Consider the following 26911-nt stretch of genomic DNA (forward strand, 5'->3'; position numbering starts at 1 on the left):
CCCCTGCACAACAGCTCTTCCACTGTAGTCACAGCCAGTCCTTAGAACCAATTACAACCTGAGGATCAATTGCTTTCACTGGCCTTCCAACAGTAATCAAGGCTCAACTACAACAGGAGGGCACACACAACCCACACAAGGGACAAACCTGCAGCAACACTCTCAAGTGACTTAGAGAGACTGCACCACTGGGCCCCACAGAACACCTGCTACATAAGGCCACCCTACTAAGATCAGGAGACATAGCAACTCTACCTAATACACAGAAACAAACGCAAGGAGGCAACCAAAATGGGGAGACAAAAAAAATGTTCCAAATGAAAGAACAGAACAAAGCATCAGAAAAAGAACTAAACAAAATGGAGATAAGCAATCTACCAGGGTTCAGTATATTGGTTATAAGGATGCTTGATGATCTCAGTGAGAACTTCAACAGAGATAGGAAACATAAAAATGGAGATTTAAACCAAACAAACAAACAAAACACAAATGAAGAACACAATAACTGAAATGTAGAATACATTAGAGGGAAACAGTAGTAGATTAGATTAACCAAAGAATCAAATCAGTGATTTAGAAGATAAGGAAGAAGAAAATACCCAATCAAAACAGCAAAAGAAAAAAAGAATCCAAAAAAAAATTAGGATAGTTTAAGGGTCCCCTTGGACAACATCAAACATATTAATATTTGCATAGTGGGGGTAGCAGAAGGAAGAGAGAGAGAGCAAGGGATTTAAACCTATTTGAAGAAATAACAGATGTACAAATGAAATAGATGTACAAACCAGGAAATGCAGAGAGTCCCAAACGAGATGAACCCAAAGAGGCACATCACAAGTAAAATGGCAAAGATTAAAGACAATTTTTAAAATAGCAAGAGAAAAGTATTTATTTATGTACAAGAGAGTTCCCATAAGGTTGTCAACTGATTTCTCAACAGAAACTTTGCAGGCCAGAAAGGATTGGCACAAAATATTCCAAGTAATGAAAAACAAAGACCTACAATCAAGATTACTCTACCAGGCAAGGCTATAATTTAGAATCAAGGGATTCTAAAGAGCTTCCCAGACAAGAAAAAGATAAAGGAGTTCATCACCACCAAACTAGTATTATGAGAATGTTAAAAGGACTTAAGAAGAAAAAGAAAAAATAAATAATTAAAAATATAAATAATAGTGACATCAGAAGCATGGCAGCATGAGAGGCCCCTTGATCTTTTCCCTTAAAGTTACAACAAATTGAACAGATACAATTCAACAAGAGAATCCCTGCAGAACACACATCTGAGATCCAAGCACTGACACATCTGAAAATGGGCAAATAGAGGTGACTAAGGGAAGGACAGAAGAGAGAAGAGCAGAGACTGGTGCCTCGGATGCAGCCCAGAGCTTACTGCGGGTCTCAGGTGAGGGAAAGAATCAGACTATAGATGCTCTCTTTGTAGCCCCAAGCATTCCTGTCTGAGGGATCAGCACAGAATATGGGTGATCCCAGTGATAGGGGCAGAGACCAAATACAGAAGTGTGACAGCTGTGTTCTAGCAGCTACCATTGCCAGGCAGAAAACAAAGCTACAGAGCCTGGCCACCTCCCCCAACCCGCCCAGAGCTTGCCTTTCCATACCCATCCAAAGCTAGCAGTGGGCCCCAGAAGAAACTCTAGCAGGAGTGTTGGGTTACAAAGCAGAATATCTAAAGCCATGAGAACTGGAGAGAGAGCTCCTGAGTGGCAGATGCACACTGCAGCTAATCCCAGTGATAAGGGTGGAGATAGAGGTGTGGGCTGGCAGCAGTCATTTCTGGAAAGAAAACAAAGCTTCAACACACCAGCAGCCTCTCCCAACCCTCCCCCTTCCCACCCATCAAGGTTGATCCCAGCACAGGCACCTGGGACACCTTAGGCAGCACAACACTGTGTCTTCCTGCTATGGCAGTTCTGGGATTTCACAGGCTCTCTCGCCATATTTTCCCCTGGGGGTAATGACCTGAGACTGAATCAACCTGGTCACAGAGGAGAGGCCTACCTCCCCAGGAAGTATAAGGCATTTTCCACCACCAAACAGATCCAAGAAGTCTGAGCAGTGCAAGAGAAAATAATGCACTTGTGCTTTAGTGCCACTTGCTGGATAACAAGAGAAAAATCTCTTCTTATTAACCTGCTTAAGAGGTAACACTCTTAGTTTATCCCCATAAGTGCCTAGGCAGAGAAATAAGTCATCAAATATCATGAACAACCAAGGTGACAAGGCAGCTCAGAAAAAAAATCTCCAGAAAATAAACTTAAAGACATGGAAATATGTGATTTAAATGACAGAAAATTCAAGATTGCAGTTCTGAAAAAACTCAATGAGATGCAAGAAAACTCAGAAAGGCAGTTTAATGAACACAGAAATACAATCAACAAATAAAAAGAATATTTTACCAAGGAGATTAAAACTTTAATAAAGAAACAAATGGAAATCTGGAGCTGAAGAACTCAATAAAAGAAATGAGGAATAAAATGGCAGGTTTAGGAAATAGAGCTGACCAGATGGAGAAAAGAATTAGTGATATCAAAAATAGAAATCTGGAAATTATGGAAATGGAAGAAAAAAGAGACTTGAGAATAAAAAAAGAAAAAGGAAGAACTCTATAAGAACTATCTGACTCCATCAGAAAGAGCAATATAAGAATAATGGGCATACTAGAAGGAGACAAGAGGCAGAAAAGAATAGAGAGCCTATTCAAGGAAATAGTTGACAAGAACTTCCCAAACCTATGGAAAGAGCTGGATCCTCGAATCCAAGAAGCAAACAGAATACCTAAAAATCTCAATCCGAAGGCCTTTTTAAGGCACATTTATATTAAAAATGTCAAAAACTAATGACAGAGAAAGAATCCTCAAGGCAGCCAGGGAAAAGGACACAGCACCTATAAAGGAAAACCCATTAGATTACCACTGGATTTTTTAACAGAAACTCTACAAGCTAGAAGGGAGTGGAATCAAATATTCCAACTATTGAAAAAGAGAAATTACCAGCCAAAAATAATATATCCGGGAAAGTTATCCTTTAGATATGAGGAAGAAATAAAGATTTTTTGCAACATTCAGAAGCTGAGAAAATTTTCCACCACAAGGCTTGCATTACAGGAAATACTGAAGTGGTTATTCTACCTGAAATTAAAAGGCAAAAGGATACAAACTATGAATAAATGACTAACAGACAGAAGCAGGAAATCGCAACATTGATTCAGAAGAGGGCACTATACACTTAAATATTACATAAAGGTTAAAGGAAGAAAAAAAAAGGGGAAAAAGACAATAATTACTGCAACTTGGAAATGAACTTACAGCAGGAATAGGGATAATTTGTGACACTGAAAACATAAAAAAGCAAGAAATAAAAGTCTGAATTTGCAAAGAAGAATGGAGATAAGATATATGCAAAAGAGGCTACTGTATATATGAAACTTTCTTTTACTTAAACTTAATGATAACCACACGCACACACCACACACACACACACACACACACACACACACAATCCAGTACTGTGACACATAACAGAAAAAAAGAGAAAACAGAGGAAAAATTAGAACACCACCAAACTAAAATAACACACAGAAAGACAAGGACAGAGAAACAATGAAAACAATGAAGACATAGAGGTACCAGAAAACAAAATATAAAATGGCTATAGGAAATTCTCATATGTCAATAATCACCCTAAATGTAAATGGACTGAAATCACCAATAAAAAAGCACAGAGTAGCGAATTGTATCAAAAAACAAAACCAACCAGGAGAAGAAAAAAAATGATGTAAATAATATGGTCTATTCACCCCTCTGGCAACCAAATCAAAGTTGTGACACAAACAAGGAACAAACAGCAAGGAAAAATCACCTGGGATCTAGATAAGCCATACAACTAGGGAGAAATCTAAGAAATCACCCTGCAATAGCAGAAGGTAGGACAGAGCGAGGACGCAAGGCTGCCCGGCCCCGAGCAGCTGGGTGGAATAGAGGCTGCAGCAGCAGCAGCAGCAGCAGCAGCAGATGCCTCTTAAAGGGGCTGTGTCCGTGAGTGGACTTTCACAGTGACAGACATCCTCGCTCTGAGCACTACTGCCAATTCAGCTGCATATAGGGGGCACCAGGGACTTACACGGGGACACTGAATTGTTGGAGTGAGGGCCGAGGTGAGACTTGCTCTGTATAGAAATGCCGGCGGTATCCATTGTTCCCTGTTGAGCCCTCCCACCTCCTACTGCACAGACGCAATGCCACCATAGCAGAGACATCATCAAACTGGATAACAGAGGTCGCTCCACCCAGAAGATTCCCTGAAACTCTGCCTCCCCCAAATCACAACCCCACCCAAGCCACATCCTGGTTTATCCTCAGCGAGTCAGGTGCTCTATGCTAAGCTGCGCCTAGACTCACACTGGTGGCAACTGGCCTTGGTTTCTGGTGTGGCCTTTTGAGGCAACTATAAGCACAGCATCTTTGGGTTGTTTGCCACTAACAGGTGCCCCCAGAGGGGCAGAGGCTTGGTCTAAATTTGGCCTGCAGCTGAAATCCTCCCAGGACTGTGCTACTGGACACCTACAACACAAAGCCAAGCTAATAAGACCGGAGACTTAGGAGCTTCGCTTAGTACATAGAAACAGACATGGAAAGGCAGCCAAAATGGGAAGACAAAGAAGCAGAAATCTTATGAGAAAACAGAACAGAGATCCAGATATAATGAAGTCAAGTAATCTAACAGGTGCAGAGTTCAAAACACTGGTTATAAAGATGCTCAATGAACTTTTGGGAAGTGTAGATAAATTCAGTAAGAACTTCAACAAAGAGATAAAAAACATAAAAATAGAAATGGAAATTATAAAAGGGAACCAGTCTGAAATGAAGAGCACATTGTCAGAGATGAGAAGTATATTAAATGGAATAAACAAAGGAATAAACAAAGTGAATAAAGAAGAGGATCAAATGACGTATATAGAGGACAGGAAAGCCAAGGACACTCAATCAGAATGGCAAGAAAAAAGAGACCAAGACTAAATAATTTAATGAGCCTATCGGACACTATTAAGGATCAAAATATCCATCTCATCGATGTACCAGAAAGAAAACAAGATGTTGAACAGCTTTTTGAAGAAATAATGATGGAAAACCTGGTGAAGGAATTAGACATACAACCCCAGGAAGGTCAGAGAATCCCAAAAACCAGGAATCCAAAGAGGCCCATACAAAGACACATCATAATTAAAATGCCAAAGGTTAAATACAAAGAGAGAATTTTAAAAGCAGCAGGAGAAAAGCAGTTAGTTGCCTACAAGAGAGTACCCATAAGACTGGCAGCTGATTTCTCTAAAGAAATTATGCAGGACAGAAGGGCTTGGCACAAAATATTCGACATGATGACGACCCAAGATCTACAATCAAGAATACTTTATGCAGCAAAGCTATCATTTAGAGTCGAAGGACAGATAAAGAGCTTCCCAGACAAAAATTAGCTGAGGGAATTTATCACACCAAGGCAATTTTACAAGAAATGTTGGAGGGACTTCTTTAAAAAGAAAAAAAAAAACATATATCAAAAACAGGAAGAAAGAATGATAACAACTACATTTCTATCAATAAGTACCTCAAATGGAAAAGAATTAAGTGCTCCAACTAAAAGATAGAGTAGATGAATAAATAAGAAAACAAGACCCCTACGTCGTGCTGCCTACAAGAGACTCACTTCAGATTAAAAGGCACACAAAAAATAAAAAGAAGGGGATGGGAAAAGATATTGCCTTGATGGACCTAGAAGGTATTTAAGTCAGACAGAGAAAGATAAATACCATATGATTTCACTTATATGTGGAATCTAAGGAACAAAAAGAACAAACTAATCAAAAACAGACTCACAAATATAGTGGACAATTTGATGATGGACAGAGGGAGGGTTGGGGGATTGGGAGAATGGGATGAAGGGTTAAAGAATAACAAATCAGTAGCTGATGGATGGTCACAGGGATGGGGAGCATGGCATAGGGAAGGCAGTTAGCATTAATATGTTGGCTAGATAGAGGGTCAGGAGGGAGCAATTGGGAGGATCATTATGAACTATGTAGATGTCTAACCAATGTACTGTATATTTGAAATTAATTAAAATAAATAAATAAATTTCTTTAAAAAACAACCATATGCTGCCTTCAAGAGGCCCATCTCAACTGAAAAGACAAATGTAAATTCAAAGTGAAAGGATTGAAAACAATACTCAAAGCAAATGGCGTCCAGAGAAGAAAATATATAGCTGTACCTATATCAGATGAAACAGACATCATAATAAAAATGGTAACAAGAGGCAAAGATGGAAATTTCATAATGATAAAGAGGAAAATAATCAAGAGACATAACACATCAATATATATGCTCTCAATCAGGGATCACAAAAATATGTAAAGCAACTACTAACAGAACTAAAGGGAGAAACTGACAAAAACACAATTATAGTAGGGTACCTAAATACTGCATCCATCTGTCAATTGAGCAGCCAAACAGAAAATCAATAAGAAAATTTAGGTCTTAAATAACACATTAGACCAAATAGACATAATCAACACTTACAGAACTTTTCAGCCCAAAATATCAGATTATATATTTTTCTATATTGCACATGGAACGTTCTCAAGGATAGACCATATGTTGGGACACAAAACTAGCCTCAACAAATTTACAAAGATTGAAATCATATCAGGTATATTCTCCAACCACAATGCTTTGAAACTGCAAAAAGAAAGAGGGAGAAACCACAAATATGTGGAGATTAAAAAATATGCTACTAAAGAAAGTTAGGGTCAAAGAAGAAATAAGAGGAGTGATCAAGAGATACATAGAAACAAATGAGGATAAAAATAAAACATATGAAAACTTTGAGGATACGGCAAAAGGGGTAATAAGAAGAAAGTTTATATCATTACAGGCCTATCTCAAGAAACAAGAAGATTCTCAAGTAAACAACCAAACATTACATCTTAAAGAATAGAAAAAAAGAGCAAATGAATCCCAAAGTTGAGAGAAGGAAGGAAATAATAAAAATTAGAGCAGAATTAAGTGAAATAGAAAACAAAAATAGAAAAAAATAGTACAACAAAGAGCTCATTCTTTGAAAAGATTAGTAAAAGTGACAAACCCTGACTAGACTTACCAAAAAAAAAAAGAGAGATAATATGAAAATAAATGAAATCAAAAATTCAAAAGGAAAAGTTACAACCAAAACCACAGAAATACAAAAGATCACACAAGAATACCGTGAAAGACTACATGCCACCGAATTCAAAAACATAGAAGAAATGGACAAGTTGTTAGAAATATACAGCCTTCCTAGACTGAATCATGAAGAACTGAAAAATGAAAATAGACTGATCGACAGTAAGGAAATTGAAGCAATCATCAAAAAATAAAAGTCCAGGACCAAATGACTTCTCTAGTGAGTTCTACAAAACATTCAAAGATGATTTAATACCTATCCTCAATCTTTCAAAAAATTGAAGAAGAGGCAATACTTCTTGACTGATTTTATGAGTACATTATCCTGATACCAAACCTGATAAGGATAAAACCCACACACTCAAATACACACACACACACACACACACACACACACACACACACACACACAAACTATAGACCTATATCTCTGATAAACACAGGGCAAAAATTGTATACAAAATGCTAGCAAATAGAATACAACAACACATTAAAAGGATCATATATCACAATAAAGTGAGATTCATTCCAGGGGCACAAGTATGTTTCAACGTCTGAAAATTGATCAATATGATACATCACATAAACAAAATAAGGAATATAAATCATATGATCATATCAATAGATGCTGAAAAAGCATTTGACAAAATACAGAATCCATTTATGATCAAAACACTTCATAAAATGTGTATAGAAGGAAAAATATGTTAACATAATGAGGCCATATACTACAAACCCTAAGCTAATATACTTAATGGTGAAAAACTGAAATTTTTTCTCTAAAATCAAGAACAAGACAAGAATGCCTTCTCTTATAACTCTTATTCAACATCGTATTGGAAGTTCTACCTAGAGAAATCAGGCAAGAGAAAAAAATAAAAAGAATTCAAATTGAAAATGAAGGAGTCCAATTGTCACTTTTTGCAGGTGACATGATTCTTTATATAAAAAACCATAAAGACGTCACCAAAAAACTATTAGAAAAAATAAACAAATACAGTAATGTCACAGGATACAAAATCAAGGTACAAAATTCCATTGCATTTCTATATATTAAAAATGAAATTTCAGAAGAAAAAAATTTTTTAAATTCCTTTTACAACTGTAACAAAAAGAATAAAATACCTAAGAATAAACTTAACAAAGCATGTGAAGGACCTATACACTGAAAACTACATGATGTTTTTAAAAGAAAATGAAGAAGACACAAAGAAATGAACAGATATTCCATGTTCATCGATTGGAAGAAACAACATAGTTAAAATAGCCATATTACCCAAAGCAATGCAGATTTAATGCAATCTCCATCAAAATCCTAATCACATTTTTAAAAAATATACAACAAAAATGTATTGGAATTGTGTGGAATCACAAAGACCCAAAAAACCAAAGCGATCCTGAGGGGGATAAAAAAAGAACAAGAGCCGAGGTACACAGTCTCTGACTTCAAATTATACTACGAAGCGACAATAACCAAAACAGCATGGTATTGGCAGAAAATCAGACACATAGACTAATCAATGTAACATAATTGAGACCCCAGAAATAAACCCACATATATATGGGCAAATAATTTTTGACAAAGGAGCCAGAAACATACAATGGAGAAAAGAAAGCCTCTTCAATAAAGGGTGCTGGGAAAATTGGAAAACCACATACAAAAAAATGAAACTAGACTGCTATCTGTCACCATACACCAAAATTAACTCAAGATAGATCAAAGACTTGAATATATTACCTGAAACAATAAATTGCATAGAAGAAAACATAAGTACTGAACTCATGAACCTTGATCTTAGAGGGAATTTTACGAATTTGACCTCAAGACAAGGAAAGTAAAAGCAAGAATAAATGGGACTATATCAAACTAAAAAGGTTCTGCACAGCAAAAGAAACCATAAATAAGATAAAGAGGCAACAATCCAAATGGGAGAATATATTTGCAAACAATTCTTCCAATAAGTGCCTAATATCCAAAATATATAAAGAACTCATACAACTCAACAGTAAAAAAGCAAACATTACAATTAAAAAACAGACAGAGGACCTAAACAGACACTTCTCCCAAGAAGATATGCAAATGGCTAACAGACATATGAAAGATGCTCAACTTCACTTGCTATTAGGGAAATGCAAATCAAAACCACAATGAGGTATCATTTTACATCTATAAGAATTGCTATTATTAACAACACAAGAAATAAGTGTTGGAGAGGTTGTAGGGAAAAAAAGATACCCTCATATATTGCTGGTAAGAATGTAAATTAGTACAGCCATTATGGAAAACAATATAGAGGGTCCTCAAAGAACTAAAAATAGAATTATCACATAACTCAGCAATCCCTCTTCTAGGTATCTACTCTGAAAACATTTATCCATAAGGATATATGCACCCCTATGTTTATTATAGCATTATTCACAGCATCTGAAACATGAAAACAAACAAAGTGTCCTTTGATAGATAATTAGATAAAGAAGATGTGGTACATATATACAATGGAATAGTACTCAGCCATAAGAAAAGATGAAATATTGCTATTAGCAACAACATGGATGGATCTTGAGATTACGATGCTAAGCAAAATAAGTCAGACAGAAAAAAGTTGAAAACCGTATAATTTCACTCATATGTGGGATATAAGAACGAAAGTAACAAACAAGACAAACAAAAACTTAGAGACACAGACAACAGTATGGTGGTTAGGAGAGAAAGGGCAGAAGGGAGGAGGTAGAAAAGGTAAAGGAAGTCAAACATATGGTGATGGAAGATTTGTCTTTGGGTGGTAAACACACAATGCAATATAGATGATGTATTACAGACTTGTACACTTGAAACCTATATGATTTTATTAACCAATGTCACCCCAACAAATTTAATATAAAAAATAAAAAATAAAAATATGAATAATAAAATGGTAATAACTATATACATATCTATAATTACTTTAAATGTTAATGGATTAAATGTTTCAATCAAAAGACATGGTGGCTTAATGAAGAAGAAGACAAGACCCATACATATACTATCTACAAGAGACCTACTTTAGATGAAGGAGATATACAAACTGAAAGTAAAGAGATGCAAAAAGATATTTCAGACCAATGGAAATGAAAAGAAAAGCTGGGGTAGTAATACTTATATCAGACAAAAGACTTTAAAACAAAGGCAAACAAGAGACAAAGAAGGACATTTCATATACAATAGCCAAGATATGGAAGCCACCTAAGTGTCCCTTGACAGACAGTTGGATAAAGAAGATGTGGTACATATATAAAATAGAATATTATTTGGCCATTAAAAAAAAAAACAATGAAATCTTACCATTTGTAAAAACACAGATGGAACTAGAGGGTATTATGATAAGTGAAATAAGTAAGAAAGATGAAGACATATACTATATAATTTCACTTATATGTGGAATCTAAAATTAAAATAATCAAAACAAAAATGAACTCATTGATATAGAGAATGAACTGATGGTTAGTTACCATACGGGGGGCGGGCTAAGAAAGGTGAAGGAATTAGGAGGTTCAAATTGGCAGTTACAAAATAGTCCCAGGGATGTAAAGTACAGGTACAGCACAAGGAATATAGTCAATAATATTGTAATAAATATATATCGTGCCAGGTGGGTACTAGACTAATCAGAAGAATCACTTCATAAGTTATATAATTGTCTAACCATTATACTGTACAACTAAAACCAATATAATATTGAATGTCAACTCTAATTGAAAAAAAAAAATCCCTAAAGCTAATGAGTATCAATAGTCATGTTTGTACTTAGCCAGAATTTCTTTCCGGTAGTCAGAACTTTCACAAAATTTGCAGTAGAAAAAAAAAATGTGGGAAACCAATAAGCTATAATGACAGTTAGCTCTAGGTGGGAAAAAGTTGTTAGAGTTCTCTAAATCTGTTTGCCTTGCATTAAAATGCATAAATCAAGTCTTTTTTTTTTTTTTAATTAACATCCTGCCTTTCATTCCTTGTCTCTCTGTTCCCACTGGAAATTACTACTTTGTACTAGTTTTTCTGTCCTATATTAAAGCAGTTTTTCGTTAATTCTGAAATTTCTCCACTTCACAGTGGTCAAATGTGAAAATCCAGTCCTCAAGAAAGGAAAACTGGTGTCAGGATTTAAAACTAAATATTACTACAAAGCGAAGGTTGTATTTGAATGCCTGAAGGGTTTTCACCTTAAAGGCAGCAACACAATTTTTTGTGATGCTAACAGTATATGGGAGCCCGCGATGCCAGAATGTATTAAAGGTACGAAAAGTGTCTTTTTTCTTTTCTTTTTTATATTTCATTTCTTTGACATTAAATATTGATTATACTGAATACATGAAATAAAGCCATATTGGTATTTAACTTTCTTGTATTCATTTCCATGACATGTATGACATACAATTTGCAAACAATTCTGCTGTTGTTATTTTGTATGTTTTCATCACAACAATTCTGCTGTTGTTATTTTGTATGTTTGCATCACACAGGCGTATAAATTTCTGTTTGGCAGTTTTATGAATAAAAATATATAGCAACCATTTTCAGAGTAAATCAAAGCATGGGAATTTTTAAGTAAAGAATGAAAAGCATAATTTATATAATGAAAATAAAGCATTAATTCCCAAGTATTTGCTCCAATCTATATTTTTATCCAGTGTCAACTTGGCCTAGTTCAAAACCTATAATTTACCATGCCTCAGCTTTAGTAACTTCCTGCTTATGTATTTCAATATTGTTTTAATTCTTCCTGATTTTCAAAAAGTTCTTAAATTTCTGGTGATTTGCACTTATTCATCATTCTTAGAAATGTAAGAGGACGTACATACCTACAACTACTTTAGTTGTTATACTTAGTGATTGTAAAATTATTTGCCATTGTCAGCAGATAAACACAAGTATGTAAAATTGGCAAGTTATGTAAACTTAAATTTGTTTACTTATATGTAAAAAGATTCAATGCTTTCCTCACTGAGTGATAGTAATGTAACATTGAGATGTATTTCAACCACTTACAGTGCCTAGCATATAGGAAAGTCTAAAGGGAAGCTCATATGACTTACAGCATCACTCCTATTAATATTAATAAAGAGGAAGGTCCATGTCTTTTTTTTCAATATGTATGTTATTTCACCATTTTATTCGCCTTTTAAGTGATCTGGTGACACTTTTACAGGTTATTTTCCTGGTAAAGGACTATGTTTTATTTCCTAGACTGCAACCAGTTTAGTTTTTTTTATACAGCACCATTTAAACTAGGAAATATTTGCTGTCTCTAGAACAAGACTTGTATTTCTACCACCCTCACCTCTCCTTGCTTCATGCAATTATTCTTTTTATCTTTATGCATTTACTGGCAAAAGAAAGTAAATTTTATAGCAACTGAAAGTTAGGAAAAGTTCATATTTATTAAAATGAAATGGAGGATTTCTTGTATGGATGACTGATTAACTGCTCTGCTTAAGACCTGAGAGATTATTTGATATAGTGGAAGGAATCGTCTTCCTGCTTCAGTACTGCTATCTCTGGCTATCCTTTTGTTGCAGCAGAAGCAAGAGACAAGAGGAATACTGTAATCCCCCTTTATCCACAGTTTCACTTTTTGTGGTTTCGGTTATCTGCAACCACCATGGTCCAAAAACATTAAACGGAAATTTCCAGAAATGAACAGTTCATAAATTACTTACTATTCTGAGTAGTGCGATTAAATCCCAAGGTGTCCCTCTCTGTCCCACCAGAGACGTGAAACATCCTTTGTCCAGTGTATCCACATTACTTCTTCATGTAGGCATCATATCATCTTACATCATCACAAGAAGAAGGGATAGTAAAATATAATAAGATATTTTGAGAATGAGCAACCACATTCACATCAGTTTTATTACAGGATATTCTTATAATTGTCCTATTTTGTTATGATTGTTGTTAATCTCTTACAGTATCTAATTTGTAAATTAAGCTTTATTATAGGTATGTCTGTATAGGAGAAAACATAATATATCTATAGTGTTTGATACTATCTGGAATTCTAGGCATTGACTGGGTGTCTTGGAAAGTATCCTTCATGGATAATGAGGGACTACTGTAATAGAAAGAGTATTAACCCGTGCTGACCTTATTCAGGGTCCTAGTTTGGCTCTGCTTACTCAAGTAACATCCTTTCTGTAGGCTTAGTTTCCTGTTTTTTAATAAGGGTGATGAACTCAAACAAATTTCAATTACTGGCTTCTAATTTTTTTGTATATTTTCTACTGTCCTAATATTTTAAAGGATTGAGGGGAATTGTGTATGATAACATCGTAATTAGAACACCTTTTCATAATTTCTGTTTACCTGGTACCTAGTAGCCTCCTTGAGTACATTAATTCAGTGCTCTGAGATTTGGGGGTGGGGAAGATTTTTTTTTTTAGTGGACTGATACATTAAGATAGCATATGCTGTTTATTCTCGTCAACCCATCCATGTTTACTCACATAGTCCTAGTGAGTCTATGCATTGTGAGATACTATGTTTGCTGATATGCTCTTCTAAAAGACTTGATCGTAAGAATTCATAAAGGATGTATAAAATACTGATACAGTTTACTGTCTCAAAGAAGATAGAATTGATTGTGAGGAAATGCTTATAAAGAAGATAAGCTGCAGGGATCTTTTCTCAAATATCTTAAACCTTTTCTTATTGATTTGTCAGAACTCATAAATTAAAGCCCTTTAGACACAAAGTGAACATATTTTTTCTAGGTTTTTTTCTTTGCCTTATTCTTACTAGTCCCTTTTCTTTTAAGATTTTATACTGTTGGATATAGATTGCTTTGTATAATTTTCAATTACATAAGTAGTATATGCATATTAAATTGTAAAACTTCTAACATTAGGAGAGTATACAGAGTTAAAGATTAGTCTCCTTCTCTTTCCCCTAGTACATTACCTGAATTAGTAACTGAATAGTGTAGGTGTCTTTTTATCTGTTTCTATACATCAGTATCCTTATATGTGTAGATACACATACTTTAGCATTTTTTACTTTTTTCTTAAACTGAAATGGGATCATGCTGTTCATATTTTTCTAAAACTCTCATGTTTTACACTTACTGTCTTAGATTAGGGTTGTATTTAGATTTATGTTCATCCTTTTATTTTTTGTTAAATTTATTGGAGTGACATTGATTATAAAAATATATTTCATGTGTAGAATTCAATCATACATCGTCTGTATATTGTATTGTGTGTTCACCACCCAAAGTCAGATCTACTTCTGTCAATATATATTTGACCTTCTTTACCCTTTCTACCTCCTCCCTCCTCACTTTCTTTTTAATAATAACTTTAATATAGACCATATTTATTTAACTCTTCTCCCATCAGTGGTTATGTATATGCGCAGAAGTTTTACATTAATAGTTGCATATATCAATTTTTTCTCCAATGGCTATGAGTGTTGTGTCTCTATCATAAAAGTGCGATGTCCCCATGATGAAATTATGTAAACTTTTCAGCCATATGTTCCGATTGCATTCTTTGCATTTAAATCATTTTGTTCCATCTGAAATTGATATATACACTATGGTACATTGAATGAGACAGGGTTCTTTTCCACTCCACTCATCTCCATTTGTTGTATAAATTATCTTTTCTCCAACAGTTTTGAAGTTCCAGTTTTTAGCATACATTAAATTCTTAGGCATTCGAGTCATCTTTCTGTTCCTTGAACTCTCCCCATGCATATGCCAGCACCAAATTGTTTTATTTTTCACTGTAATAGTATAATATGTTTTAATATTTGTCAGAACACTACCTTTACAGAAATTTTCAGGCCATTCTTTATGCAAATTTTTATAGATCACTTATTTTTTTACATTTTAACCATTTTAAGTGTACCTTCCAGTAGTTTTTAGTACTTTCACATGGTTGTGCAACCATCTCTACTATATCTCCTAGACTTTATCATCTCAAACTGAAATATTATGCCCCTTAAACAAAACTCTTCATTCCCCCTCTCCTAGCCCTTGTAAGTACTATTCAATTTTCTTCTTTTTTTTTTTTTAAATTAAGTTTATTGTGGGTAACATTGGTTAATACAATTATATAATTTTCAGGTGTACATTATAATTTGACATTTGTATATTCTATTGTGTTTGCCACCCAAAGTCTTGTTTCCTTCAGCTACCATATATTTGATCCCCATTACCAACTTCACCCATACCATATCCTCTTATATTTGACCCCCTTTATCCAATCTACCTCCTCCATCCTATTTCTCCCCACTAGTAACCACTAGTATATAGTCCATGTCTATGCTTTTAGGTTTATATCCCACATATAAGTGATATCATGTGATTTTCAACTTTTTATGTCTGGCTTATTTTCTTAGCATGTTTATGTCTAGTTCCATCCATGTTGTCACAAATGGCAGTATTTCATCTCTTCTTATGGCTGAGTAATATTCCATTGCATATATCTACCACAGCTTCTTTAGCCAATTATCTATCATAGGACACTTCAGTTGCTTTCATGTCTTGGCCACTGTGAATAATGCTGCTATGAACATCAATGTGCAAATATCTTTTTGGTTATGGGTTTTCAAGTCTTTGGAGTAAATACCCAGTAGAGAGATTGCTGGATCATATGGTAGATCAATTCTCAGTTTTCTGAGGAACCTCCATACTGTTTTCCATAGTAACTGCACCAATTTGCAGTCCCATCAGCAGTATATGAGGGTTCCTTTTTCTCTGCATCCTCTCCAACATTTGTTATTACTTGTCTCGTTTCTTATAGCTATTCTAATAGGTGTGAGATGGAATCTCATTATGGTTTTGATTTGCATTTCTCTAATAGCTAGCGATGTTGAGCATCTTTTCATATATTTTTTGGCCATTTGTATGTCCTCTAGGGAAAAATGTCTGTGCAGGTCCACTTCCCATTTTTTGATTGGATCATTTTTTTGTTGTTATTGAGTCATATGAGTTCTTTGTATATTTTGGATATTAAGCCCTTGTCGGAAGAATTGCTTGCAAATATATTTTCCCATTCAGATGGCTGTGTCTTTACCTTGATGATGGTTTCTTTTGTTGAGCAGAAGCTTTTTAGTTTCATGTAGTCTATTCATTTATTTTAGCTTTTACTTCTCTTGCCTTTGAGGTCAAATTCATAAAATCCTCTTTAAGTCCAAGGTCCTTGAGTGTAGTTCCTATGTATTCTTTTATGCATTTTATTGTTTCAGATCTTATATTAAGGTCCTTAATCAATTTTGAGTTAATTTTGGTGTGTGGTAATAGACAATAGTCCTGTTTCATTCTTTTGCTGGTGGCTTTCTAGTTTTCCCAGCACCATTTATTGAAGAGGCTTTCCTTTCTCCACTCTATGTTTTTGGCTTTTTTGTCAAAAATTATTTGCCCATATAAATATAGATTTACTTCTGGAATCTCGATTCTATTCCACTGTTCCATGTGTCTGTTTTGCTGCCAATACCATGCTGTTTTGATTACTACCGCTTTGTAGTATAATTTGAAGTCAGACAGAGTGATGCCTCCAGCCTCATTCTTTTTTCTCAGGATGACTTTGGCAATTCAGGGCCTTTTGTGCTTCCATACAAATCTGGTGATTTTTTGTTCTATTTCTTTAAAAAATGCCAATGAGATTTTGATGAGGATTGCATTAAATCTGTGTAATGCTTTAGGTAATATGGTCATTTTAACTATGTTGATTTTTCATTATATAGGTCCTTCAATTGTTACGTTTAATTTATTCCTAGGTATTTTATTCATTTTGTTGCAATTGCAAAAGGAATTATTTTTCCACATTTTTTTCTGACACTTCATTCTTAGAGTATAGGAAAGCCATGGATTTTTGAATGTTGATTTTGTATCCAGGGACTTCACAGTATTTGCTTATAGTTTCTAGTAGTGTTCTTGTGGAGTCTTTAGGGTTTTCTATATAGAAAATCATGTTATCCACAAATAGTGACAGTCTGACTTCTTCATTGCCTTTTATATCTTTCTCTTGCCTGATTACACTCGCTAGGACCTCCAACGTTACATTGAACAGCAGTGGCAATAGTGGACAGCCTTGCCTTGTTCCTGATCTTAGAGGAAAAGTTTTTAGTTTTTCACCATTAAGTATAATGTTGGCTAAGGGCTTGTCATATATGGCCTTTATTATGTTAAGCTACTTTCCTTCTATACCAATTTTGTTAAGTGTTTTGATCATAAATGGATGGTGTATCTTATCGAAGGCTTTTTCTGCATCTATCGATATGATCATATGATTCTTATTTTTTAATTTGTTTATGTGGTGTATCACATTAATCGATTTGCATATGTCGAACCACCCCTGTGCCTCTGGGAAGAAGCTCACTTGATCGTAGTGTGTAATCTTTTTAATATGTTGCTGTATTCGGTTCGCTAGTATCTTATTTAGGATTTTTGCATCTGTGTTCATGAGAGATATTTGTCTGTAGTTTTTTTGTGTGTGTGTTATCTTTTCCAGGATTTGGTATCAAAGTAATATTGGCCTCATAAAATGTGTTGGGAAGTATTGCCTCCTTTTCAATGTTTTGAAAGAGTTTCAGGAGAATAGGTATTAAATCCTCTTTGAATGTTTGGTAGAATTCACTAGTAGAGCCATCTGGTCCTAGACTTTTACTTTTTGGTAGGTTTTTTTAATGATTGTTTCAATTTACATACTGCAGATCAGTCTATATAGACTTTCCCGTTTTTCTTGATTCGCTCCAGAAAGATTGTATTTTTCTATGTATTGGTCCTTTTCTTCTAGGTTATTAAATTTGGTGTGATATACTTTTTCATAGTTCTTGTATGATCCTTGGAATTTCTGAGATATCAGTCGTAATTTCCCCTCTTTCATCCCTGATTTTGTTTATTTGTGTTTTTTCTCTTTTTTCTTTAGTGTCTAGCCAGGGGTTTGTCAATTTTATAAACCTCTTCAAAGAACCAGCGCTTTGTTGTATTTATATTTTCTACTGTTTTCTGTTTTCAATTTCATTGATTTATGCTCTAATTTTGATCATTTCTTTCCTTCTGCTGATTTAGGCTTCATTTGTTCTTCCTTTTCTAGTTTTTTAAGATGAAGCATTAGGTTGTTTATTTGGGCTTGTTCTTGTTTTTGGTGATAGGCCTGTAATGATATGAACTTTACTCTCATGACCACTTTTGCCATGTCCCAAAAGTTTGATATGTTGTACTATTATTATCATTCATTTCTATGTATCTCTTCATCTCTCTTTTTATTTCTTCTCTGACACAGTTATTCTTCAGTAGTATATTGTTTAATCTCCAGTATTTGTGTTTCTTCCTGATTTCTTTCTGTAGTTGATCTCTAGTTTCAAAGCATTATCATCAGAGAATATGGCTTTGATTTCAACTCTCTTACATTTTTGAGGTTATCTCTGTGTCCCGGTATGTGCTTGATTCTTGAGAATGTTCCATGTGCACTAGAGAAGAATGTATAAGCAGCTGTTTTGGGATAGAAGGCTCTGTAAATGTCAATTGTGTCCAGTTGGTCTAATGTGTCCTTTAAAGATGTTATTTCCCTATTGATTTTCTGTTTGGATAATCTGTCCATATCCGACAGTGGGGTATTTAGGTCCCCCACTACAATAGTGTCTTGGTCTGTTTCTCCCTCTAGTTCTGTTAGTAATTGCTTTACATATTTTGGGGCTCCCTGATTGGGAGCATAGATATTAATAAGTGTAATGTTTTCTTGGTGCATGATTTCCCTTATCATTATGAAGGGTCCCTCAGTATCTTTCTTTATCTTTTTTATTTCGAAGATTATTTAGTCTGATATTAGTATCGCAATTCTCGCTTTTCTCTGAATGCCATTTGCTTGAAATATCATTTTCCACCCTTTGACTTTGAATCTATATTTGTCTTTGGATCTGAAATGTGTCTCCTGGAGGCAGCACGTGGTTGGGTTTTGTTTTTTGATCCATTCTGCAACTCTGTCCTTTTTATTGCTGAGTTCAATTCATTTACATTTAGGGTGATTATTGAAATATGAGGTCTTCTTATAGCCATTTTGTCTTTTGCTTTCTGGTAGCTCGATGTTTCCATTGCTTTCTTGTCCTTGTGTTTCTGTTTTCTTTATTTTGGTTGGCTTTGTGGGTTTTCCCTCTGGTCTTTCTTGCTTTATAATACATACTCGGTTCTAAATCTTTGGCATATGGATATAATTATGAATGTGTAAAGGATCGTTATATATATATATAATATATATATATATTATATATATATCTAATATATATATATATATTATATATATATCATCCATTTTCTTCTTCACGTGCCTTATCTCCATTTCCTTTGTGAATTTGGATCTTTGACTCTCCACCTTTTCAGTCATTGTTATCTCAATTTGTTCCTATATATGCTGAACGTTCATTACTATCTTGTTATAACAATTCTCTTATTATTATTTAAGCTTATAATACCCTGATCTTAGTAAGGATTGCACTCCTCTGCTTCTATTTGCTTGATAGTCACTTTACTCCTAATTTTTTTTTTTTTGTCATTTTGTTTTAGATGAACTGATGCCTTTCAGTATTTCTTTTACTGCAGGCCTCGTAGTAGAGAATTCTCTCAATTTTTGTATATCTAGAAAAGTCTTAATTTCTCCTTCATATGTAAAGGAGAGCTTAGCTGGATACATTATGTTAGGCTGGTAGTTCTTTTCACTACTAGCTTAAATATTTCATTCCATTCCTTTCTGTCTTGTAAGGTGTGTACTGAGAAGTCCGAGGATAATCTAAGGTGTTTACCTTTATAAGTTACCGTTTTTTTTTCTCCCTGGCTGCCCTGAGACTTCTGTCTTTGCCATTAATTTCTGATAACTTTAATACAATGTGTCTTGGTGAATTCCAAACTCGAGCTCATTCCTTAGATTTGAGAAATTCTCATCAACTATTTGTCTGAAAATGCTTTCTAATCCCTGTTCCTTTTCCTCGCCTTCGATAATGCCCATTATTCTTATGTTTCCTCTCCTGAAGGTATCAGCTAATTCTTAAATTTCTCTTTCATTATTTTTCATTCTTCGGTTTCTCTCTTCTTCCTTCTGATTTATTTCTAGATTTCTGTCTTCGATATCACTAATCCTTTCCTCCATTTGGTCAACTCTATTTCCAAAGCTTGCTATTTCATTTTTCAACTCTTGCAGTGTGTTCTTCATCTCCAGAAGTTCTATTTGGTTATTATTGAGGGTTTCAATCTCCTTGCTCTGCTCATCAAGTTGTTTTTTCAATTCTTTAAATTGTTGATTTGAGTTCTTTTAGATCTCATTGAGTTTTTTCAGAAGTAAGTACCATCCTGAATTTTCTGTCATTTAAGTCACATATTTCTATGTCTGTAAGCTTATTTTCTGGAGATTTTTCTCTTTCTGAGATGCCTTGTCACATTGGTGGTTCATGGTGTTTAATGGGCTATTTCTCTGCTAGGGCATTAATGGAAATGTATTCTGCTTTTTTTCCAGAAAGAAGATTATTATATAAAGGTCTCTCCTTAGCCTGTTGCAAAGCACTTTTCTTTTGTTTTCCAGTGGGTGACGTCTAAGCCTCTTAGATCCCTGATTTATATAAAGCTTTAAAAAATGCATCTTTATTTTCTGATTGATATTTAAACATGCTCACTACTCTCAGTTTCAGGCCCTATCAATGTTAGCAACAGTTTTGGTAGCGTTTGCACAGATTTCCCTGGGGCTCCACAGTGTTCTGTCTCGGAAGGTTTTGGGGGAGGGGCTCTCTGGGTTGGGGGTAGGAGGCTGTGGCTCAGCCTTGGTTTTGCAACCACAGTCGGTAAAAATCAGCTGTTGTTTTTCTGCGGTCCCACTCCCTTCTCTGCTTTCTGCCTTGATGACTGAGCCCTGCTGCCAGCTGTGTATAATTCCGGGCACTTCCAGGCTGGGTCATACAGGGAAGTGGCTGTGCCTTCACCCCTTCCCTTCCTCCTACAGGGAGCTCCGGGGAGCTACGTAAGCAGCTTCTTTATCTCCCAGTCCACCGCCCAACACACAGGGTTCTGACCTGTAGTAGGTTTTATGCGCCGATCCCACATTCAGTTGTGCTGATGTGCAGTTTGAGTGTTTTTTGCTGAGTTTTAGATGTTCAGCTTATTGTTGTTTCAAGGGGAGAGAACTGGAGACATCTCTCACTCCACCGTGTTTTTTCGCCTGTCTGCTATTCAATTTTCTATGTGAACTTTCTATTAGGTATCTCATAGAAATAGAATAACTCCTGGCTTATTTCACTCAGCATAATGTCTTCAAGGTTTATCCAACATGTAGCATATATCAGAACTTTATTTTCTTTTATGGCTGAATAATATTTCATTGTTTGTATATACGTTTTTTTTATCTATTCATCTTTTGATAGACACTTGGGTTGTTTCCAACTTCTGGATATTCCGAATATGCTTCTCTGAATACTGGCATTTGAGTAACTATTTGAGTCTCTGTTTTCAGTTTTGGAGAATATATACCTAAGAGTAGAATTGCTGAGTTATGTGTAATTCTGTTTTTATTTATTTATTTTTTTGAGGAACAGCCATACTGTCTTCAGTGGCACCTACACCATTTTACATTCCCACCAGTGATGTACAAAGGTTCCAGTTTCTCCACCTCTTTCCCAATACTTATTTTCTGTATTTCGATAATAGGCATCCTAATATATATGAAGTGTTAGCTCATTGTCACTTTCATTTCATTCTCATGACTAGCGACTGATCATCTTTTCATGTGCTTGTTGGTCTTTTATGTATTTTTTTCAGAGAAATATCACTTAAATTCTTTGCCTATTTTTAAATTGGGGTTCTTTTTGTTGTTATTTCCGAGGTTCGTTATATATTTTGGATAGTAATCCCTTATTAGATAGACAATGTGCATATGTTTTCTCCCATTCTGTGGATTGACTTTTCACTCTACTGATAGTAATCAGTGATAAACAAAAGTTTTTAATTTTGATTAAGTCCAATTTATTTTTTTTTCTTTTGTTAACTGCGCTTTTGGTATCAAATCCAGGAAATCATTGTAAGATCTAACATCATGTATCTTGTCCTCTATGTTTTCTAAGAGTTTTGTCTTTTAGCTCTTATGTTTAATTCTTGATTCCATTTGGACATAATTTTTGTATATGGCTTAATGTAAAGATCAAAGTTTATTTTGTATGTGCATATCCAGTTTTACAAGAACTATTTTTTGAAAAGACTGTCCTTTCCCACTTAAATGTTCCTGTAGACAATTATCTGAATATATTTATTTATTTATTTCTGGGCACTGTATTTTATTCCAGTGGTTTGCGTGTTGTCTTTATGCCAGGACCACTCTGTTGTAATTATTGCAGATTTTGAGTATATTTTGTATCCAAAAGTGTGAGTTCTCTCAACTTAGCTCTTCATTTTCAAGACTGTCTTGGCTAGCCCTAGTCCCTTGAGATTCTATATGAATAATATATTGGATTTTCCTACTTTTGCAAAATGCATATTCAAGATGGTGATAGGGATGGCATTTAACCTGTAGATTGCTTTGTGTAGTTTTAACATCTTAACAATATTAAGTCTTCCAATTCTATGAACACAAGATCTTTCCATTTATGTCATCTTCAATTTCTTTCAGCAACGTTTTGTAGTTTCCAGTGTCAGAGTCTTTCACCTCCTTGGTTAAGTTTATTCCTAAATATCTTGTTCTTTTTGATGCTACTGTAAATTAAATTGTTTTCCTAATTTCCTTTTTGGATTACTAGTTAATCCAAAAAGGAAATTAGGAAATTAGGAAATTAGTTACTAGTTAGTTAATAGAAATGCAATTGATTTTTGCTTACTGATTTTGTAGCCTGCAACTTTGCTACATCTATTTATTAATTCTTACAAGTATGTGTTTCTCTCTCTCTCTCTCTCTCTCTCTCTTTCTCTATGTGCATGTGCACATGCTATTCTGTGTGTAAACTTTAGATTTTTCTACTTAAAAGATCATGTCATTTGGAACAGATAGTTTTATTCCTTCCTTCATAATTTAAGTGCTTTTTATATTTTTTCTTGGCTAATTGCTCTAACTGGAACTTCCAATATTATGTTGAACAGAAGTGACAAACACAGATATTTTATCTTGTTCCTGTTCCTGATTTTAAGGGAAATCTTTGTCTTTCACCATTGAGTATGACGTTAGCTATTGATTTTTCATAAATGGAATTTATTATCTTGAAATTTTCTTCTATTGCAGATAAACTTCTAAATTGTTTTTTAAGCTTTCCTGTATTTTTAATTTTACGTAGAATCACATTGAATCCACAGCTAATTTTGGCAATACACTAATGAAAAGTTTGCTTGCTGTACCACAGACTATTGTTACAAGAAATGTTACTGGACAGGAAGAAAAATGCTGATAACATTGAATTTAAATTTATAATATTTTATACTACTTTTAATAAGAAACATTAATATAATTTATATAAGGAGAATGAAATTATAAGGGGTTTTGTACAAAGGCAAAAAAAATCAAAACCTATGAATTTAGAAGTCTTTAAACTTTATTATTTTCTACTTCTTTTTACTTATTTTCGTTTTTTCTGTTTTCCAGAGAATCTCACTCCCAATGATGAATCACAACCTAATGACGTTAAGGATTTAGGTATTATTTTGGTTATTAATAAGTCGGCATTATGAGATCTTACAGTTCTACATGGAAATATCATATTTAAATTACCTGTACTTAGAGTAGAAACATTTGTCCCAAATGGGTGATAATTGACATTTGTGCTTATTTAAATAGTGCAGATACCATGACGAATGTAACCAGTTGTAATGTGTAGACACATAGATAATACAGTTTTCAAGAGATGCTCCAAATTAGGATTCCTAGTATGGTGAGGTAACTTTATTAAATATTGTGTTTATATGTAGGTTAAAATATATAAAACATAACTTCCTTTCTATGTGATAATTTTGTGATGGCAATTTATAGGTAAATTTTCTTTTTATTCATACTTTGTATACACAAGCCTTAAAATATTACAAGTGGGGTTAGTGTTTTTCTAGAACATGTTGTTATACCACACTTTATGTAGACTCACAAGGTTCTCCCAATATATATTAAGAAAATGATAAAGTATAGCTGTATAGTTAAATTAAATATAATATTTCTTGATGAGTAAATGAAAAATATGTATTTTATTTACATTAGACTAATAAGGTAATCTTTTTATAAAATGTGCCTTAGGCTTTTTATGTTTTCCCACTGAACAATGTGGTCAAACTGTTATCGTGCCAGTTAATCCAGTGCCGTCTTAAGACATTAAACACTTGATAATTTTTTTCTGAAAAGAAAAGAGCAGAGGTAAACATGACACTGTGTATTTTGCCATATAAAAATTTCATAAAAATAATGGAAACTTAGAAGCAGAGGTAAAAGTCACCAACATTTCTAAGAATTAAGATTTGGTGGTATTATTTATTGCTCCTTAGATAGTCAAAAATGCATGTTTAAGTTTCTATGCATAGTTTTCATCCATGTGTCCCAGTGTTTCACGTACATGCTTAGAATCTCCTTCATAATTAAGACTATGTCTTAATTTTCTTTGGATGGAGAGATAAGGAGGTGTTGATAATAAGATAAATATTGTTTGTGAAGATTGCACCTGGGTGATAGATTAAGAGAACTTCATTATGACATTCCACAGACCCACTTTTGGTGAGAAAAGGATACATTAAATTTCTATAAATCATAAGAAATATAGACTGAATACTGGACTAAACCAACTATAATGAGATAATATGTTTTTAAAATGACTTTCCTCTAATCAATGAATTCTAATTGTTCTATTAATAACTTTCACTAAATAACCTAGTGCGGAAACTATAGCACAAAATAATGTTGGACCCTAAGCCTGGAATCGGATTAGAAAGGTTTTATGATCAAAATTACCTAGATGCACTAACAGTGTCACTAAACTGGATTGAGAAACATTTTCTTTGCTATAATTTATACATGATCTGGTCAAAATTAAAATGTAAATGCTATCTGGAGACCCATATATGGTCAATTATATCAAACTGGTTTTATTTTTTCTCAGATGGAGGACTCACTGCTGTGATTGTTCTTACTGTAAGTGCCCCATACTGTTCTTACTATAAATGTCTCAAACTTGGATACCATTTGAATTAAAATATTACCATGAAGAAGTACATAATTTTTTAAATGATTTTCAGTTTCTACACATTTTGTAGCTTGAAATTTAGTAAACCCATCTAGAAACACCCGACATCTTAAGTGATAATCACCTTGTATTGACAATTGAATATATTTTATTCTATATGTCCTCTCTGTGACAAATCTTAAATAATACACATTTTTTGAGATGATTAGTCAGATGAGTTTGCGTCCTAAATATTCTTTGTGTAATTTTCGAAGTTAAGCCATTAGGACTCTTCTCTGATTTACTGTGGACTGTTTGAGTGAGTTCAGAGTCTTGCTCTTGGCGAAGAACCCAGAAGGAATATAAATATATATGTACTTAAATTAAATTACATTTTCTGACTACTGAATTGTAACCATTAATTTCTTCTGTTATATTTTGAATTTTGGTATTAGCTTTTAGAGTTACACATCATTTGTTTCTTGGTTTTCTTGTAGTTGTTGGTGTTGCAGTAGCTGGCATCTACGTGTACTAATTTCTTCTCATCAGGAAGAGAGGGTAAATTAAACATGTTTCTTGAATGTTTTGGTGCTCCTCATACATAACATACATTTTTGAAGCTTTCGTTTGTACTCTGTATTGCATGATGCCTCTTTTAAAAATGTGCCTGTCTGAGTGTGCCATCAGAATTGCATGCATTTCTTTGCTAAAAATATTTTCAGTTACTTTTAATATTATTGTCACATGAGTAGTCTGTGCAGAGTTGCATCAGCTATTGTGACTGTAAGAAAATTTTTTGTGAAATTTTTGGTTTAAGTTTTACAGCAAATTATGGACCATGATGGGGACTTTCTTACACTATGTATACCCTATTTCTAAATTGGACTCGTGGCCAAGATAAAATTTACAACAGGAATCTGTGACAGGTATAGTCACTAGAATTTTTAGGATGGAAGTTTCCATTTGTCTATATAACTTTGGTTATTGTTAGAAACTATATAGGGGTCTTCACTCAAATACACAATTTTATTTCATTTGGAGTTATTATTTATATAAGTTAAACTTGGGAATTAAAAAGCAACACTGACGTTCTCTTAATTTCTTAGGTTGCAGTAAAACTGAAGGCTAAAACTTAAAAGTTGCTGAGAGGGGTTAGATTCGTAAGCCACCTCATCAACTTTAATTATCTTTTCATCTACAAAGATGAAAAATGGGGAAGCTTAACACTGAAAACAGTACATCTTCTAAGGACAATATAGAGTTTTTAAACTTAAATTTTAATGAAATCATTTACACTGTAATGAAAGACTTAGAATAAATACTGGAGTGTAGACCAAGATTAAGTGTTTTGAAATTTCTGATTTTTAGTTGTTTTTCCCTACTGCTTTGGAAATAATGTTGAAACCAAACTATTAATTTTAAGACTTTTGGTATTCATGGTTTAATTTTATTTTATTATTTTTATATTAATCATTTTATTTGAACTATGTAATAAAGATACATTCTTCACTCATAACGAGCTCAAGCTTTTTATTTT

General features: G+C 34.0%; 1 protein-coding gene across 1 annotated transcript in view; it reads left to right on the forward strand.

The window, feature by feature from the left end:
* Nucleotides 1-26619, forward strand: part of LOC120608470 (C4b-binding protein alpha chain-like) — a 93606-nt gene extending 66987 nt beyond the window's left edge. Inside the window, exons 13-16 of the mRNA XM_039870261.1 lie at nucleotides 11326-11508; nucleotides 23820-23870; nucleotides 25312-25343; nucleotides 25872-26619. Of these exons, the coding sequence (XP_039726195.1) occupies nucleotides 11326-11508; nucleotides 23820-23870; nucleotides 25312-25343; nucleotides 25872-25889 (284 nt within the window). The 3' untranslated portion in view covers nucleotides 25890-26619. The remainder of the gene's footprint in view (nucleotides 1-11325; nucleotides 11509-23819; nucleotides 23871-25311; nucleotides 25344-25871) is intronic.
* Nucleotides 26620-26911: the final 292 nt, after the last annotated feature.

Source organism: Pteropus medius, unplaced genomic scaffold (genome assembly GCF_902729225.1).
Source record: "Pteropus medius unplaced genomic scaffold, Ma_sr-lr_union100, whole genome shotgun sequence".
Taxonomy (NCBI): domain Eukaryota; kingdom Metazoa; phylum Chordata; class Mammalia; order Chiroptera; family Pteropodidae; genus Pteropus; species Pteropus medius.